The sequence below is a fragment of the Pipra filicauda genome, unplaced genomic scaffold, assembly GCF_003945595.2.
Source record: "Pipra filicauda isolate LSUMZ 115617 unplaced genomic scaffold, ASM394559v2 scaffold33_size4404698_pilon, whole genome shotgun sequence".
Taxonomy (NCBI): Eukaryota; Metazoa; Chordata; class Aves; order Passeriformes; family Pipridae; genus Pipra; species Pipra filicauda.
The window spans coordinates 2,695,305-2,714,426 of record NW_024104465.1 but is presented as its reverse complement, the minus strand read 5'-3'; the positions used below and the strand labels follow the sequence as shown (position 1 = coordinate 2,714,426).

General features: G+C 45.7%; 2 protein-coding genes across 5 annotated transcripts in view; one reads left to right on the top strand and one right to left on the bottom strand.

The window, feature by feature from the left end:
• SUSD2 (sushi domain containing 2) overlaps nt 1-19,122 on the bottom strand; it is a 158,816-nt gene that overhangs the window by 125,690 nt on the left and 14,004 nt on the right. The gene's annotated exons all lie outside the window — the stretch shown is intronic.
• On the top strand, nt 9,431-17,516 carry HIC2 (HIC ZBTB transcriptional repressor 2). Of its 4 annotated transcripts, none has more exons than XM_027714344.2 (2): nt 9,431-9,568; nt 15,697-17,516. In XM_027714344.2, the coding sequence occupies exon 2, from the start codon at nt 15,733-15,735 to the stop codon at nt 17,443-17,445; it is 1,713 nt and encodes a 570-aa protein (XP_027570145.1). In that variant the 5' UTR covers nt 9,431-9,568; nt 15,697-15,732; the 3' UTR covers nt 17,446-17,516. The 4 variants fall into 4 exon arrangements, with proteins under 4 accessions (XP_027570145.1, XP_039240119.1, XP_027570148.1 ...); XM_039384185.1 differs by lacking the exon at nt 9,431-9,568 and adding an exon at nt 10,891-10,905; XM_027714347.2 differs by lacking the exon at nt 9,431-9,568 and adding an exon at nt 13,866-14,039.

Sequence of the window (19,122 nt, the reverse complement as noted above, 5' to 3'; positions counted from 1 at the left end):
CAACATACCACAGCCCTGCAGCAGATTCCAGTTCCTGATGCATTTGGGGGACTTTTGGGAGAACCTCTAAACTGTCATTCTTGCTGGGCTGTTACAGAGTTCCAAGGGAGGAAGTCAACAACAATTAAACATGTAGAAATGAAGATCATTACAAAGTGGAAGTATCTTGTGTAGTTAGGCATTGATCTATGCTGACTATGGAAACTGGGGTGCTGGAGAGGAGAATTTCAGGCCAAAATGCAGGCAGGAACATTCCCTTCTGTTTGTCCCTCTGTGGGAGAGAAGCCTCCTCCTGGTCCCAGTGGTGCTCTGCTCCACCTCCTCACTGGGTGTGCACCATGCAGTGCCAGAAACAATTCTGAGAACTTTTTCCTCATTGTTCCTCTGTCTTACCACCATCTTTCACCTATTGCCAGCAGCCTCCCTGGATAGTGGAGGATGTTTTGGAGGTTGAAGCACAATCCTCCGTTGCTGCTGTGACCTCTGACACTGGGATTTGGCTTTACAGCCAACTTTGCTGGAGAGTGTTCCCGATCCTTGGCTGTGCTTTGCCGCCTGCTCTGTTGTGTTGCCCCTGAAGACCAAGAGGCTGAGCCAGAACAGGGCTGATGCAGGAAGAGGGCAAGACCTGACCCTTTTGGTTGTGGCCCTGACTTGGATGCCCTAAAACAGATCATGATGCTTCATCCTTTGTAATGGTGGCTCTATTTCTCTGTGGTTTGTTTGGGGACTTTTTTTCCAGCTGGGAAAATAATGGGAAATAATGTATCATTGGCAGTGTCAGTGCTGGCCTTAAAAAAGAGCAGCATGAAAGCACTGAAATCTGTTGTGGAGGGCAACGATGCAGAAGTGCTACATCTTATTTTAAAAGCCACGTCTGCCTGAGGATTCAGCCCTGTGCTGTAATAGTTCAGGTGTCTATTGAATGCAGAGATCAAAATGCTCTACTGTGGCCTTTAGAAGAGGAGGTAATAACATGGCGCTCTGCTCTTACATGCTGACTGAAGCAGTTGGCACCATGGCACTACCTGCTTGCTGTGTGTGGGTGGGAGCACAGCACAAGTTAATTTGGGGTTGATTGTGTTGGCAGGGATCTGCCAGAAGAGCTTGCCTAGCTGCCCGTGCTATGCTGTAGTTGTTAATGCTTTACTTTTATAAGCACTAACCTAGATCACATTTAAAAAAATTCAAAACACCGACATTATTAGAGAGAGAGATACCTGCAAGCAGAAGAGCTCTGCACACAGGCAGTGTTGGTGGCAGGAGACTCCCTTCAAGGAACACCACAACGCTTTAGTGTGCCAGCTCTGCTATCTTGGCATCTGACTGGGAAATGCAAATACTTAGTCTTAATCCATCATTCCCACACGCTGACATGTATCCAAGGGGAACTTCTGTGAATGTTGTGGTTATTTCCATCTAATTTCAGCCACTGCTTTGCTTCCCAGCACCTCCCCACTGTGTGTCTGAGAGCAGTGTCTTCCAGGCCTTTTATGCCAGATCTTTTAGATTTGTTTCCCTCGTGGGGGGGCAAGAAGGCCTCAGTGTGTGTGTCTTTATCAGAGATCTGGGCAGGGGCATCGAGGGCACCCTCAGTAAGGTGACAGATGGCATCAGGTTGGGTGGGAGTGTTGATCTGCTGGAGGGGTCTGGACAGGCTGGATCGATGGGCCGAGGCCGACTGTGTTGAGGGTCACCAAGGTTGAAAGGAGGCTGTAGCCAAGGGGGGTCGGCCTCTTCTCCGGAGTAACAAGCAGTAGGACAAGAGGAAATGGCCTCAGGTTGCGCCAGGGAAGGTGTAGGTTGGGGAAGTTAGGGAAAATTCTTGGTGGAAAGGGTCAATCAAGCATTGAACAGGCTGCCCAAGGAAGGGGTGGAATGGCCATCCCTGGAGGTATTCAAAGGACGTGTAGATGTGGCACCTGGGGACATGGTTTAGTGGTGGACTTGGCAGTGCTGGGTTGATGGCTGGACTCCATCCTAAAGGTCTTCTCCAGCCTAAATGATTCTGTGGTTCTATGTGCAGCACAGGAACAAACCCTGTGACTGGAGTGGTTGGGGTTGTTTTTACAGGACTCTTCTCTTCCTAATCCCCCTCCAACAAACCCTTTCACAGATTTTTAGATTCCTCACTAAATTCTTTAAATAATATGATCAATTAAAAACCAAATGAAAAAAAAGCCTTCTCACGCTTCCCAGGAAAATAAAATTAAGTTAAAGAAAAAGTGGATTGCAGTAACCAACCAGTCTTTCACGTGAGAGGTGGTCAGAGTTGCAACTCCTTTCTGTTGTTCTGATGTACTTTACATATCCTCTAATAACCATACTTTTGTCTTTTATAATGAAACTTTTACACAAATAGTAAAAAATACATATCATAGAGGGAAGAAATCATACGAATTATGAAGAAAGCTTGTATGACTAAGAATTTCTACTCTGCCATTCATCCCATTGAAAGACCCAAATTCATCGGTCATTTTTGGGCACCTCAGCAAGTTTCAGCACAAACAGGTATTAGTCCTGTCTGAAGCTTTGCCTGTCTCTCACTGACGTAGTAGGATCTGGGGGGAAGAAGTTACATTTGCAAGATGGCAAAGCTGAATTTATTTTCTCAGCAATTTCACTATTTGTTATGAATAACTGTCTTTAAAAAACCCCACAATAATCCCCCTTCTAGCCCACCTTTGGTTTTGAAACCCACCAAACCTGACATCTATATTTGGGTTGTTGGCTCAAGAATAACAGGGAAAATGTGAGTAGTAGAGCCTGGGCCAGGGCTCTTGACTCTGACTACTGCTAGAGAAAGAACAAATGATGTGTAATGGTGCTTTCCTGACCTTTCCTCTGTTTTTAGAAACATGAAAAATTTCATCAGTGCTTTTTTTTCTGGCTGTTGCAAATAATAGAAAATTGTGAGAAAATTAGAACATAATGAAGACAAATTTTAAAGTGGTGTCTGCTGCAGGTCCTGGGTGTGTTCTCTGAATTGCCTCCTGCTTAGGGAGCAGCTGAAAAATCCAAGTCCTTTTCCAACATGTCAAAACCACCTTTTCCAAAGGATTCAGTGGCTGTGCCAAAGCCCCTTGCCTATTTGTAAGCAAATGCACACTACTGGGACTGTCTCTGCTGGAGTCAGCTTTTGCACATGCAGCTGGCTCTATTAAATCAATTTGATGAATTACTGTATACTTTTTAATTTTTCTACGGGCAGGTCCCTGCTATTTCTTGCCTGCACAAGATTAAACGAGCTTTTACATTACATACCCTGTTATAAGACTTTGATTGTGTGGGATGGGTCTGTGTCTGCTCCTGGAAGGGTCTGGGGATTTGGGATTATTGTCGGGCTTCTTACATGAGGTAACAGAGAAAAAAGGTGTGTGAAAGCCGTGTCAGCATCTGCGATGGAGGATATCTTGGGATAAGAAGGATGCCACTTATTCAGGTTCTTTACAAGAACTTGTTTGGTTTGGTTTGGGATTTTAAGGTGGTTTTCCTGCTGTTAAAATATACTTTGAGTGAGGTCCCTGCCAAGAAAATGCCCGGAGAAAGGAATAGATTAACCCTGGATGGGCTGTTGTGGTGGTCAGAGAAAGCTGGACGGCATCAGAACATCCCTCTGTCTGATGTGGCTGATGAGCCTCAGGATCTGTGTTTTCAAGCACCTGCACTGTGGCATAACAATGCCACAATTTATGGAGTCCCTCTCTGTGACAGAACTGCATGTGGCTGAATAATGAGCAGCCACGGGGCAGGGGCTGGAAGCAGCTGGATACTGGATACAGGTGTTTGGGAATGCACCGTGCCAAGAGGGAGGCTTTAGTCCAAACGCTTATTGTATTTTCTGCATCCCCGGGTGTCTCTTGGTGCTGTCATATGAGAGGGCTCTGCTGGAAGTGGTAAGGATGGAAGAATTTTACTTTTTCCTTCCACTCCAAGGAGTGGTATCAATGTTTGTTGTGGCTGCTAGCAGTAGTTTGTACATGTATTACTCCTTGGGCCAGATGCTGATCCTATTTATGTAGCTATAAAACTGCCGTGTTGTTTCATCTGTGTTAGAGAGGTTTCAGCCTCTCTGGCTGTTTTGGGTTTTATGTTTTGGTTCTGTTTGGTTTTTTGCTGTTGTTTTTTTTTTCTTTAACCGCTTTCCTTGCTGAGAGGGGAGAGCTCTGTGGGAAGTGATCCAGCAAACTTTTAAAATAACCTTTTAGTGTGAGTTTGTTGTTTTGTTGGTTTTGTTTGTTTTTTGTTTTTTGTTTTTTTAGCTCTTGCTCAAGCTTTTAAATATGTGAATTGTCTCTGTGAATTCTGAGTGCCTCTGAAACCTGCCAGCCAAGCCTAAATCTCGCAGGAGGTGTGGCCACATTTGTGTTCTCAGAGCTCTCTGGCACAGACACCTGGTACACCTGTGTCTCCTGCTGGTTTCAGTACTGTCACAACTTCACCCCTCATGCCTGTTTCTCTGGTACCTCCTGTTTTTCCCAAGGTTATCTTCTAAAAATAGAATCTGCTCCAGATTTTCACTCCCCCACACCCATCTTGAGAAGAATAATTACCAATGAGATGGTTTTAATAATGCTGAAAGAAGGAGGGTTGTGCATTCTGCTTTGCTCTTTGAGGCTTTTTTTTTTCCTGACAGGAAAAAAATGCACAAATTTCCTTGTAATTTCCTTAGGTGACAAATGTAAAGTGAGTAGTTTTTTAAATAGTTAAGCTTGAGTATTTAAACATCTGATAAATCAAAAAAATTCTCTAAAATGAAAGAAATAACTGAATGAAAGCATGTAAGGGTTTGAGTGGATGATGCTGACTTTACTGTCCTCTAAACTATGTCTGCAGCAGCCCAGAGCTTATTGCCAAGAGAAATTAAAGAGAAGGTGTCTCTATGTGCTGTGTGATGTAACTGGTGAGCAGGTGCTCTGGTGAAGGGTTCCCTGTGTGTGATAAGTGCCTACAGATAGAAATGCTCTGTGAAGGAATCACTGCTGGCACACTGACACATGCTGGCAAATTAAACTGTGTTTGGTGGAAGGATAAGAATCTACTACAACTCTTTAAAATCCCCCTCATCATGATCACCTCGTGATAAAACATTAATTTCTCCAGTGTGAGTGTAAGCATAGCACATTTCCCAGATGATCTCTTAAAATAAAACCAGATTGGTGCCTGAGTGGACCAAGTCAGCACAGCCAGTCAATGTCCAGTGTTACTGCCCAGGGCTCAGGATGAAATGGGAATGGCGATGGTGCCTCAGGTTTTACAGCCGCCTCTGTGCCCGACTCTGACAATTATTTATTACCACTAATATTGTGCTTTGTAAACTCTTACAGTGCTTTATGAAGTAAGACATGTTTTCTATTTTAAAGATCTTATAATCTTGTGGGCTGATAAGGGGTGCAGATTATCCCTTGGATGTTCATAAATAGCATTAGCACTAAGAGTTTTATTAGCGCTGGGTCCTTTCAAGCCTGGGGCTCTTTCTTTTTCTTAGCAACACATCCCTAGTCAGGTGCTGAAATAAGGGTTTTGACACCGTGATGTTCCAGGCTGGCACAGTGTGGGCATTCTTTTGTTTTGCTTGTAGTGAAAGAGCAAAACCCAAGCAGAGTCCCAGTGCACTGGCTGTTGCTCTGCATGGGTTTAATCCACAGCCTCTCTGAGACTGCAGATCTGGAGTTTGGGGGATGGCAGCAGAGAGCAGGCTCGGGAGGTTTGTGTGTGTGTTCTTGCGCGTGTTTTAAATAAACAAACAATGGAACAGCAACTCCAACAAATTGTGAGTGGTGCTAATTTGTTATAGTGCTGTCTTGCCTTCTGGCAGTGTTGATTTAGGAGAAGCTGAGCAGACTGGAACGGATGCAGGGAGCTGCCGGTTCTCTTGCTCTGGGATGTGTGCATGGTTCAGTGTAAAATGCTTCTAGGGGTCCTGTCCTGAGGAGCTTTCAGATTACAGGGTAAAGCACATACATAGGCTTCCAATCCCCTTTTCAAAACCAAATCTTGGCCCAAAGTACCTTACCCTCTGTCTTGCTCCTCCCCTTCCCCTTCCACTTCTTTAAAATGAAGAGATGTTTCAAGTCTTAATTCATGACAAAAGCCTATAATTTGTGTGTTTTGAGAACTGCCAGAAAATCCTTGACCTTGACAAGAACAGTGTGTAGGGAAGGAAAGGAGGAAGATCCTGTGCTTTGGACTGTAGCAAAGTTTTCAACACCCCATGACCTTGCTGGGCTGCCTTTCATAATGTGCCTGGGGCTGTAGTCCCCTGAGCTGAGAAGCTCTCTGGCAGGGAGGGCTGGCCAAACACACCCGAGTATGTGCAGCCCTGCACCACTGTTGTGAGGGCTGCAGGATAAAGCTGGCAGGATGGGAGCCAGGCATATGGTGAGAGAGATGCCATTTTGGTCCAAGATGGTTACTACCCTGCACCCCTCAGTGTTAACTCTTGCGAGTTGGTGGTATTAGCAGTACTCTGGATGCAGGTGCTCCTGTGCAGATTGCTTCTCTCTGCAGAAAAGTTTGCTGAGTCCACACAAGAAATAAAAATAAGAGGATCTTTATCAAACCCTCTCTTATTTCTCCCAGTACTCTGAGGTTTTGTTTGCTCTAACAATTCATGTAACTAAGGAGCCTGAGTCACAGTGGATGGTCCCAGCTCCTGCCTCATCCCTGTCCTGGAGATCCCTGTCCAGCTGCAGGGACAGTGGAAAGGGTTGTGCATTTGCTCCAGTACCACTGCATTTCACAACCTGCTATCAGCTTGTACCTGTGGTGACTCAGAGCCCTAAAGTGCTGCAACCTGGAGGGTGCTGTAGGACAGTGTGGGCTGGAGAAGGGTCATTGGACATTCCTCCTTCTCTCTGTGCTGTGTGTGCCCCCAGAGCAATGCTCAGCGTGAGGCTGCCACCCCGTGCCAACTGCCCTACCCTACTGAAGGACAGGGCCCAAGCCTAACACTCTCTAGGATTATCTGGGAGGTAGCAACAATCCTTTAGTCATGTCCTAAGTTCTTGCATTGTAAAGGGACAATTCTGTACATCAAGGCTCAGAGGTAGCTGGGAAGCAGAAAGTTTGCATACCAAAGGGGTCTTAAGTGGTGGATGGGTGGAAGAGATCCTTCCTCCTGTGTGGGCTGAGCTGCTCCACTCAATCTATGGGTATTCTAGTGCAATAAGGAGTAAATAAATAAATAAAATAGATTAGCATCAGACAGCGGAGCTGCCTTTACTACTTGCAGTGCAGGTACAACTGAAACGGAGCTTTCTGGGTTGTTGCAGGACTGCAGAAGAACCCAGTGGCTGTTGCTGGTCATTAGCTGGTCACAAGCTTCTGAAGCTTTTATTTGTTTTGTGCCACTGCCGTGTTCCTGAGATCAACTGTGCTCTGCAGATATGCAGGAATTTTTAGTGCCTGGCTCTGCCTGACAAGATCTGCAATGTCCGTGCCTCTCCTCTTCTCCTCCCACTAGAGGTTTGGGTAATCTTAGGCTCCTTCATGGCAGCGGTGAAAATAAATGTATAATATACAAGTGCTCTGTTTAGGAATTGGCAGGAAGCTTCATTTCTGACTGCAGTGGGATGTTCTAACAGTAGGAAACACCTTTGGTTTAAGCAGTTCTCTGCTAATCTCTGCCCTAGAGGGGAAATACAACTATGGAGAAGAGCTCTTGCTTCACAGAAGCAAAAAAATCTGCATTCGAGCTGCTGTTCAAGATGTACCTTTATGCAGCATTCAGCCTTTGTCAAACTGGGTACTGCTGGTTTTGCTGAGGGTTTTGCAGAGTTGTGATGCTGGCAGATGCAGCCAGAAGTATGTTGCTCCTATGCAGTGCAGAGTGTGATCTTCTGGGGAGGGGGAGCTCCGAATCCCTGGGGCTCTGGCCCATTATGCTTAAAGCTGCAGGGTAGTTAAATGTGGGTTGGCCTGTTCATGCTGGCACTGGCTGTTCAGACTAGTTCAGCAAATGCTCTTGGCTCAGCACAGCCCAGGTCAGTAAGCAAACAGTTGCTTACATTTCACTTCTTCATTGTATTGACAAGATTTGAAAATCTTCAGTCTATAGCAGTCAAAACAGGGTGATCTGAATACAAAAGACCTGTTAGTTCAGTGTGACAGGGATTTAGTTATAGAATTGTGGGGATAAGTATGCAGGTGGGAATGGTGGGAACACTGACCTGGGCCTGAGCCGAGCCCAGCCCAGCAGATGTCCAGGAAGAATGACCTCTCTTATATTCAGTGTCCTTTTCATGAGGACAGTGTCTGTTTCCTGGGCCAGTGTCCTCCTTTATGTTCTCTCTCATCCAACTACATTAATTATTGTAGGTCTTTTTCATTTGGCCTTTTATCTTTTAAGGTTGATAATCAATATTCTTCTCACTTTCTAAATGTAAGATTTCTGTCTTCGGCAGCACAGCTGGAGACAGGCAGCCGTCAATGTGAAAAGAGCTATGCAGATGTTTTACTTCACTCTGAGGGCCTAAAAACCTACGTTAAATCCCTGCCAGGCTGCAGGCTTTTTTCTGTACTGTTTTTTGGGGGTTTTGTTTGATGGGTTTCACTGGAGCAGTTTCATCACTTGTAGAGAGGGACCCGTGCTTAGCATCTACCCTCAGACTGCCCTCCATGATAATCCTGCTGGAGCTGATTACGGGAAGTCTGTGGGAAGGAGGATACACACTGCAGAAGATACAATCAGCTTGTCAAACTTAGGGTGTCTGTCAGATGGGCCTTTCCCTGATGTGGAAAAGATGATGTTGCTTTTTCCTTTGGGCACGGGAGGGTGGAATTTTAGATCTTAAGTTTTGCGACTCTCGTACAAGCTGCAGTTCACCAGGAATCAACTTGATCTCCAGTCTCTAAGAACGTAGATTAAATTATCAGTGAATAATTATGATTATACATAGGAGAGGGTATACAGTATCTTCTTCTCCCATCTTGCACCAAAGTATCCAGCCTGGCTCAATGCCATACCATCTCTAGGCTTGGGAAGGGGCACAGGGAAATGGGGACAACACAGAGGATCAGCATTGAAGAGTTGCTTCCGTTGCCTGTACTGTGTGGGAATGAGACCACGAAGCTCTGGCACCAGGCTATTCCTGTTATAGAGGCATTTCTAAACGGTGATGATATTTAGTTGCCTGAATTTCTGGGCATAATGAAGCTGGTGCAGACATCCTGGAATCTGCTGGGTTTGGATACATATGGACTGGTCCCCCTGAAGCTCAGTAACATTGGGAGTCCTGAGTGGAGGCGGCCAGAGTCAAAAAGAAACTTGCAGAGTCCTCCTGCTCTGCTGCCGTTGCAGTTCAGCAGTTGTGGGGAGATGGGTGGAGGGGAGGTTGTTCTGGTAGTTACATATTTAAGGCAGGTGGCCGTTTTAAAATGTACGTTTCAATTTTGATTGCAGTTTTTTAATTGCATTTAACAGCGTCCCTGCTGGTTCTCCATTCTGCATCCGTGCAGCCACGTTCTATTGATGGCCTGTTGTGATTTCAATGGAACATCATGGGATGTACCTGGCACGTCGGGCAGCACTGGATGGAGGTGCCTTTAGCCCAATGTACCTGGCATGGTAAGCGGCAACCAAGTGGTTAATCTGCATTCTACTGCTCGTAGTCTCAGCTTGTGTAGCAAGGTGTTCCTGCTTTGCTGCAGCCTTGCACTGACTGGAAATCACTTTGCTCTCCTAATGTTAGTGCTTTCATGCACGCAGGGCCCCTACCCTTTCCACCCGTGGAGATCCCCCTTCCCTGGGAAGTCTGCCATGCAGTAGAGAAGGGCTTAGCCACGTCAGGCTCTCCTTGTTATTCTAGAACATGAGAGAAGGGACTGGGAAATCGTCTGACTCTTCTTCTTCTCTCCTTTTTGGGCCAGGAGCTGGTAGCAGTTGAGCAGGTATTGCCCACGTACCAAATGTTGCCGCACAGAGGTACCAAACAGGTGCTTGTGTCCACGAGCAAAGCTGGATCTGCGGGAGCCCTGCGGGAGCTGCCTCAGGGAGCCGGGAGGGCAATTCTGCCTGGCACTAATTGGAATGTAATGAACTAAAGCAGGGCCACTTTAAGTTTGGTGATGTGGCATCCTCTGCAAAATTAGCCTCCATTTTCCTTCTCCTTTCCATGTTCACACCTGCAAAATCAGCTGCACATCCTGCTCTGTCCTGCATGTTGCTTTCTCTCCCCTCCCCGGCTCTGCAGCCGTGTCCCCGGGTCACTTGACATGTTGGTCTAAGCTATTTTGAAGTTCAAAATATTTGTGTGAGAAAAACAAGGGTGCTGCATCCTGTTTTCTGCTTAAGCCCAGTTCACAGAACTTTTGCTGCTCCACTGCCAGTGATGAAAATGCATGTTCTTGCTTCTGCTTCTGAATTCTGTTGTCTGTCTGCTCGCAGGGGCTGGGGATAGGGACACATTTGGGCTAACACAGTTCCAAGCATTACTCCCCGTGCTTCTGCCGTTCTGGAATGTGAATACCTTTAAAAGTCATGGGCTAATGACCTGCCAACTGCAGCTCCTGGAGGGCAGGTTAGCGGCCATGAACCACCCACTTCACTGATACCTCGGGACAGTCCTGGAAATAGGTTCTGTTGGGATGTGGGAGAGGAAAATCAGATGGGCCAGTGAGGAACAGGAAAGCTCTTTCCAGTGGGGTCGTCAAGTGCTCAAAAGAAGTTGGTTCATCCGGAACTGAAGGGTGCAGAAGTCATTGGTTTCAGTTTCACTCAGTTCCAGGAGCAGCTGGACACAGCACTTTTAATGTCAGAAATTGGTGGGAGAGAGCAATGTAGGAAACAGTGGATTTAATTCTGACTTGTTCTTCCCCATGCTCACCACTGCAGTGTCTGCTCAGTGCAGCACAACTGCTTGGGAAGGTGGAGAACTAAGGAAGCAGGCCACTACCTTGTCCTAGGTCTGTTATAACATGCACAGTAGGCTGACGCTTTAACAGCATCTAATTTGCTATATCACATCTAATCTGTTTGTTGGTTTTTATCTGCAGTACTGTTAGTTCACTGCTCAGGTGCTCGGTGTCTAGCCTTCTCATCCATCCACAAATCCTCTACGTGAAATGAGTGGTTCCTTAGATCTGTTTTTGATTGATTCTTTGCTTCACTGGTGTTGCTGCTTAAAAGGTAAACAATATTCATGTGCTGCAATCTATAACTCAGAGATGAAATCAAATAGCATCTCCTGCCAGAAGTTGCTAAGATAACACATTTACCATTCATTCAGCAATTACTTTTAGGAGGAGATTTAGTGATATTAAAGAGAATCAAATCTGTAGTGAATATGTAGATTTTATACTGTTTAAAGGGGTGAAGTGATTTCTCTTCTCCTCTGCTTTAGCAAATTAATTTTCTGTGATGTCCAGAATCTTTGTGGAAATTGAGAGAAATTTAAATTTTCCCCGCTGTGTAGTGAGAGCAGCACAGCTCCTGGAGCAGCCTGTGTGTTCTGCACAACCTTCCTGCCCTCAGGGTGCCAGAGTGCCCCAGGCTGGGCACAGCAGCCCGCAGGTCCCCAGCTCCTGGGGCAGCATTGCTTAGGAAGACACTGCCGGTGCTCAGCTTGCGAAGCTTTGTTTGCTGTGTGGCATCTGCTTGCAGCATCACTGCATTCTGTGATTTGTGCCCTGTATCTCTCATGTCTTTGCATGTGCTGTGTCTCAGTGTCATGGATATGGTGGAGGTAGTGGAGAGCCTCAGTCTTGCTTCACTCCCTCCTTGCACGGCAGTATTTGAGCAGGTTCACTGCTCTGAAAACTGTCTTGAATGCCAAGGAACCAACCTGAATTTGGGAAAAGACCATCACTGATGCTCTTTGTCCAGAGCCTTCTGTGATCATGTTTTAAATGCAAAGGAGTGAAATTTTGCACACCACATTCAGTGATTAAAAACTGGGGCCCCAGTGAGATCATCTATGTATTCTTGAGGTCTGGGGTTTGGTTTATTTACTAGAAATGCATCTAAGCCTTTTGTGAGCCAGGGCTCCTCTTAGCTGGGAGTATGTCTTATCTGTCTTTTTGCAGGAAACAGGAAAGGAAGGGTTATTAAAAATGATACTGAGATAGAAGAAACATAAACCCACTGTGATTTTTCAGCGCTCTGGGGGTTGTGGTGATGTTATTCAAAGGAAAGGGTTTGTTAAGAGACAGTCTCTGCAAACTCATGGATAGCAAGGCCTTTGTAAGGGCTGCACCTGCCATTTGTTTGGGCAGATCTGCCAACTTTTATATGGGATTTAACCTCGGAGTTGTCCTTGGTCCCATGCTTTCAGCTAGAAGTGAGATCCTGGGAATGCCATAAGTTAAGGAATAATGCCTGCTTGTCTTTTGCTAACACCTTTTCCAACACACCTCTCTTCCTCCACCTCTGAAATGCATCAGTGCTAAGGAAGGGTTTGTGAGTGGTCAGCTCTGGAAAATATCTGGAATGATTTGTTTTTGTTCAGGACTGCACAAGATGCACAAGGCAGGTTGCTCTCAAGCTTTTGTCAGCAAAGGGATGTCAGTCAAAGGAGTGTTCCCTGAGCCATATTGCTGTCCTGGGGGGCAGTTCTGACACAAGTTTAAACATGGTGCTCTAAGCTTGGCTGAAGGCTTTGCTGCCTTGTCTCATTACATTCATTTTGTTGGGGTTGCTAAACCCATGTTAGCCTTCAGCTAACCAATTCAAATTTGATAAGCAGTGTTACAGTGCTTACACCTGACCACTGCTTTTAAAATCTACTAAAGGTAATAAGCTATCTCTTACCTATGTCCTACTGAACATGAATAGTTCTGTAAGATTTGACATGTGAGATAAATAGAGGTAATTTAAACAAGTTGTACTATGCTAATTTTTATGCTGCAGAACATACTGAAGCTTAATAATAACATTATCTTCCTCATGAAGGTCAGTAAAAAGCAGAATTACAATTCTACCTGATTCCAGGGCTTTCCCTGCAGGCTCATTACCTGGTTTCAATATCATTTAAGGCAGAAAGAAAGAACAAGAAAAAAAAGAAGTACAACTCTAAAAATATTTTGCATTAGTAGCTGCAGTGGGCCTTGACTCTTTGCAAAGGCTTAGACAACTCATATACAGAGATTTCTAGGCCTCTGCTTCAAGTGCCACATGAATGGGAAATAAGATCACTTTTACTTGAGTAAAAGTGATTTTTTAAATTTTATATTTTATTAGCTTGTTTAGGCAAAAAATATTGGCTGTGCTGTTTCCCTTCCTTTCCCATCCCTTCCTTTCCTATGTTTGTCCTTTATGGGACAATTAAAAATCATATCCAGGGATTTTGTGTTACATGCATGAAAAAGCCCCGTTATGTTTGTAGTGAAAGAGTACAGCACCAGACTGTCTCTGCCTATCCTGAGCAGGATGCATTTATATAGAGAGAATGCTGTGTTTTGTTGCAAGCCTGTCCTTCCCTATCCATGTATCTCAGTGACCCAGGAGTTAAGGGCTTTTACTGGCCTGGTTAGATAAAAGTGGGTATTTGGTGCCTCTGTTGTTGCTTCTTCCTCTTAATCAGCAATTCTGGAAGCAAGCCACCAGACCCAGCCACGCTGCCTGCGTGCTGCAGCTCTGATGTAACTAATTACATCAAAACTTGTTTCTAAAGTGCTCAACAGTGCTCAGTGTCAGTAATCCCTGTCCTGTCACGTTTTTGTGATGCTGCAGGGTGACTTTCTAGGACAGAAACACTATAGGTGGAGACAAGCACCACAGCAAGCCGGGATTCCCTCCTTTTGGCTGCCACCTCTGGGAACAGCACTTGTGTCACAGAGGCACAGTGGTGAATCCACCAAGGTCGTCTTGGGTTCCCATCCGTTGCTGAAACAATATAGAGCAGGAAAGCAGAGCAGCCTTTGTAGCCGTGGGTCAGGGGGATGAGCCAGAGGGATCTGTGTGGATGCTGAATTAGGTGCAGCTGCACTCAAGAGCCACAAAATTCTACCAAAAGCATAAGCAAGTACCAGGCTGACCAGCAAACCAAGGGAAGAGCTCTGTCCTGAGAAAAAAGGGAGGCACCTGCTTGGCAGATCTGTTGGTAAAAATATCAGGGTAGTCAGGCAACAACACTGGAGGAAAAATTGCACTTGTTTACTTTTTGATAGCTTTTTTCATAAGGCAAAATCTTTTTGTTGCGCAGAAAAGGATGATGTAAATTTACCTCCTTTCTGATAATGAAATCTTTATTTTTATCATCAGTTAGTAAGAATCAGGTTTGAAGGAAGTAGTTTTTAACACTGACAGCATCACTCTTTCTTGTGTGTATATGCTTGGCACAAGGGAAGATAATGCAGTCTGATGCTTCATCATTTGAACTCTGATTGGACAGAATGTGTTAATGGGTCTCACAGACAATAAAAACATTAACTGATGATGATTTTATGAGAAAATTTAAGCTCTTCATTTCTCTGTGCTTATGACCTCCTTCTTCAGTAGGAGAAAATGCTTCAAATAATATGATGAATTGGGAAGGGAAGGAAGTGGAAGGCTAAATGTGGCTATTGTATGTTTGGTATTTAATTCCTACATTTGAACCTCAGAAACAATTTTGAACCAACTTTAACAGATAAATGGCCATTACAAGAAGCAGTTGGCACTTGCAAACAAAAAAAAAAATCAAAAAAAATCTTAAATTGGTCTTGGATCCCTGAATGCAGACCCAGATTTAAATTCTGGCATTTAGGTATTGTGATATCTCCCAAATGTGCAATTGCAGTTGGTTCTGATATGCCTCAAGCAAGGTGTTCCCTACAGTCCATACTACTGGAAAAGCCAATATAAACATCTAACCTAAAATGCAACATGACTACTGTTTGTGGAATACATACATGAAGGCAACCACTATTTTCCTCTCTTTCCAGTATTTCAGGGTAGAAAGACTGTGAGATATGATGTTTTCAGTTTTAAAAAATTCCTTCAAAACTAAAGAAAGAACAAAATTAGCTTAAGAAAACTGTCGGATTTGTGAAGACATTTGGTGGCACTTAGCTAGCTCAGCATCCTGAATTTCAGCCAGTTGAGGGTTGATTCTAGCCCTTCATGTCAATGGATTGGGATATGGACATTGCCAGGGGGGTGGTTTTTAAAGCAGCTTTTCATACTCTTAAGGAGGCTTCCCATTCACACCTCCGTGTGATTAATTCCATCTTCAATGGATTTAGTTGCTACATGTCATTTTTCTCAATCCCAGAGCAGCTGGGTGTTATAAGTTTTCAACATGTAAGAGCCAAGAAACAAACTACATGTTAAAGCAGAGAAGCTGCAGCTTATGCTAATTATTTTACATGCTCAGATATGCAAATGACAGTGAAGTAGATGTTTCTTTTCTCTTCCTCTTTTTCTCGCTCCTCATCCTCCCTTCAGAACTGTGTCAGGAGAGGGATCAGCTTTCCCCCATTCCTAACCATGGCTTTCATGCTGGTGCCTTTTGAATAGTAGCTCCAGCCAGCAACCGTTGCTTTTGTAAACAGATAATTACAAATCTGATTTTTGAAAGACTTGAATCAAGTCTTAGCATGAGAGATACTTCTGTCTGTATTCCAAGCAGGATCACAGCTTGCAGGGCTCATTGTACTCAGATCTCCTTAGTCAGAGTCAAGCCTAACACAGACTGCACCATGTTAAACCAGTCTATTAAATGTAACCTGTTTGAGTGGAAAGAGCAGGTTCACACCTCTCATCCTCCTGTTTTGCAGGTGGTAAGGTGAAGGTGAGAGGAAGAGAAGGTGGAGATGGAACTGCCAAATCATGCCAAACAACTGCTACTGCAGCTGAACCAGCAACGAGCCAAAGGTTTCCTCTGTGATGTGATCATTGTGGTAGAAAATGCCCTGTTTCGTGCCCATAAGAACATCCTGGCAGCCAGCAGCATGTATTTCAAATCCCTTGTCCTGCATGACAACCTGATAAACTTAGACACGGACATGGTGAACCCCACCGTGTTCCGGCAGATCTTGGACTTTATTTATACTGGTAAGCTCTTAACGACTGACCAGCCTGGTGAACAGAACTTTAACGCTCTCCTCACCGCAGCAAGCTACCTCCAACTGCACGACCTGGCAGCTCTCTGCAGAAAGAAGCTGAAGCGGAACGGCAAGTCCTTTGCTGGCAAGGCCGGTGGCCTTGGTGTTGGGAGATCTGCCAGGAGTCAAAGACTTTCCACCGCTTCAGTCATCCAAGCTCGCTATTCAGGGTCAAACGAGGGGTTGAAGGGCTCGCACTCAAAGGAGCTGTCAAAGGGAAAGCTCTCTGATGACGAGGTCTTCATCAGCAGCTCCAACCAAGAGAACTGTCACTCCTTAAGCAGGGGAGCCAGCAAGAACGGCGGTGGGGGCGGCAGCGCGAACGGGAGCACCGGTGACCAGGAGCTCGGCCTCGACCTGTCCAAGAAAAGCCCATCGCTCCCTGTTGCAGCCTCCCACGATGACACGCAGCACAGCGAAAGCCAGCACGGCTCTCCCCAATCTGCCTCAGCCCCTGCAGCCAACAGTGCCTCATCGTTCGACGAGTCGGGGGTCGGAGCCCCCCACAGCATGGCGGACAGCAGCGACCCCATGGAGATGGATCTGAGCGAGGAGTGCCACCACGCCCTGACCGAGGGCAGCCAGCGCAAGGGCCTCCGGCACTCGTCCCGCAAGAAGGAGTGGATCAAGAAAGACAACGCCTTTGACCGGAAGGAGGGGAGCAAAGACAGGGACGAGGGCGAAGGGCTGCCCAACGGTATCCTGCTGGGGCCCTTGTCCAAGTCTGTGGAGAGGAGTCTGGCCGGGGCCTACGGCGCAGACCTGCCCTACCCCTGTAAGGAGGAAGTGGAAAATGGTAAGGAGAACAGTGACGACAGCGGCCAGAGCGAGAGCGAGAGCGGCGGCCATACCAGTGCCAACTACGTCTACCGGCAGGAGGGGTTCGAGCCAGTGGCCTACGGTGACAACCTGTACGTCTGTATCCCCTGCGGCAAAGGCTTCCCGAGCTCGGAGCAGCTCAACGCCCACGTGGAAACGCACACCGAGGAAGACCTTTACATCAAGGAGGAAGGCACGTACGGCAGCAAGGATGAAGCCGAGGATTTGTCCAACCCCAATCAATCCTACGCTGCGGAGTCCCGGCCCTTCAAGTGCTCAGTGTGTGAGAAAAGCTACAAGGATCCAGCCACGCTGCGGCAGCACGAGAAGACTCACTGGCTGACGCGGCCCTTCCCTTGCAACATCTGCGGCAAGATGTTCACGCAGCGGGGCACCATGACACGGCACATGCGCAGCCACTTGGGGCTCAAGCCCTTTGCCTGCGAGGAATGTGGGATGCGCTTTACCCGGCAGTACCGACTAACAGAGCATATGCGTGTCCACTCAGGAGAAAAACCTTACGAATGTCAACTGTGTGGTGGGAAATTCACCCAGCAGCGCAATCTGATCAGCCACCTGCGAATGCATACCTCTCCCACATAAGCCAAAGACTCCAGAATGAGCTTCGAGCCCATCCGCAGTGATTTACCTTTCTGTAGACTTGCTGCTTAAAAGAAAAAAAAAAAGAAAAAAAGAAAAAAAAATACCAGACAAAAAAGGGGGCAGCTCCCCATACTCTGTTCAGTCATGGGAGGCCTAAACAAATGTAGCTTTAACATTTTAAAAAAAAGTTCCTTTTTTTTCCTTTTTTTAGAAAAAGAAAGGTCCACAGCCAAGCTGATGCATTTAGTCCAAGTCTCCCTCCAAATCCTGATGATCTGGCAAGAAATGCCACTTCTTTTTGCACACTTCGACTTCATTGCCATGATAATTATCTGGAGCAGGTAGGGGGACCTTGGGGAACTTTTGGCCTCTGCTGGCTCCCCCCTCCCTGCCTCTTTCCTTTGTGTTACTGTCACCTCACCTCCTCTCTTAAAACCAAACTCAGTAGGGGTATTTCTTGCCATTAAAAAGAAAATAAAGTACACCTTTTCAGTGGCCTAAGTAGCTGTGAAATAACATAGCATTGCATTCAGCAGTGCAGAAGCTGTGTCTGTGGACCATCTCACAGGGTTGGCAGCCCCTTCAGAGGCTGTGGGAAAGCCGTAGCAGAGATAGAGCCCACCCCTCGTGCCCTGGGCTGGGCTGGTGGGGAGAGAAGCTCCCCAGGGCTGCACCAGCCCAAGTATTTAACTTAAATGGTGAAGCCTCCTTCACCATCCCTCCCTCTTTTGCTTTTGATCTTTATCCTTGGCACATGTAACCACGTGCCACCTTCTCCACAAAACACACAAACCTCTTTTGCCTTACCCATGACTGAACAGGGACTGTATGCCCTGGGAATTTCTTTCAGTGAGCAGGGGGTCGTCTTTACTTTTCTAGTAGTTTCGTATGAATATTCTTTGCTTAGAGGTACTTGTTTTATTAAAGGAAAAACCATTGTAACGTTTATGTGAATGTTTGAACTGGAAGGTCTGAGGTTAATTCTAGGGTGGGTGGGTGGGGAGGGGGTTTGATGTAGGCTGGACTTGCTACAAGTTCCATAGGTACTTTTTTATTATTTTTTATTTTATTTTTTGTGTGTGTGTATGTTTTTAGCTTTCCTCCCTCACTAAAGAGCGAGTCTGTGTGGACAGACTTGTTACCTTTGCTACCTCTTGAATTCATGAGAACAATAAGATGGTTAGTGAAAGATTAGGCATTTTTTTTCTTTTATTGTAAGTAATTAAATGTATAAAAGTAGAAGCTAAATTAAAGTTAAGGGATTTTTACCACCCCGTCCTTCCATCAAAAGTCAACTAGAGAAATGTTAAAGCAAAGCTTGGCCAAAGACAAAGCAAAATATACATTGAGCCAGAGGCTGTGCTGGCTGCTCGTACTGGCTCAACTCACAGTCTCTTGGCTGTCTGTAGTCACTTTTAGATAAAAGCAGAAAACTTCTCTGAGCTTTTTGGGCCCTTTCCAGCTTTGTTTATTGAATCTGGATATTATGGGGAGGGGAAAATGTCCCCCTCATCTTCCACTCCCCCAGCACATCTGGGTCAGTCTGTAAACACCTGGCAGGACAGAGGGTGAGGGCATAGCAGCCTATAATTTACTAGAATCCAGAGTGCAATAAGGTGGGGGAGAGGAGGAAAAAGCAAACCAAAGTGTTTCATATCCTCCCTTTTAGACAATTTA

What these genes read in the sequence shown, in the direction of transcription:
- HIC2 (XM_027714344.2), top strand. Translation starts at nt 15,733, where the DNA reads ATGGAACTGCCAAATCATGCCAAACAACTGCTACTGCAGCTGAACCAG.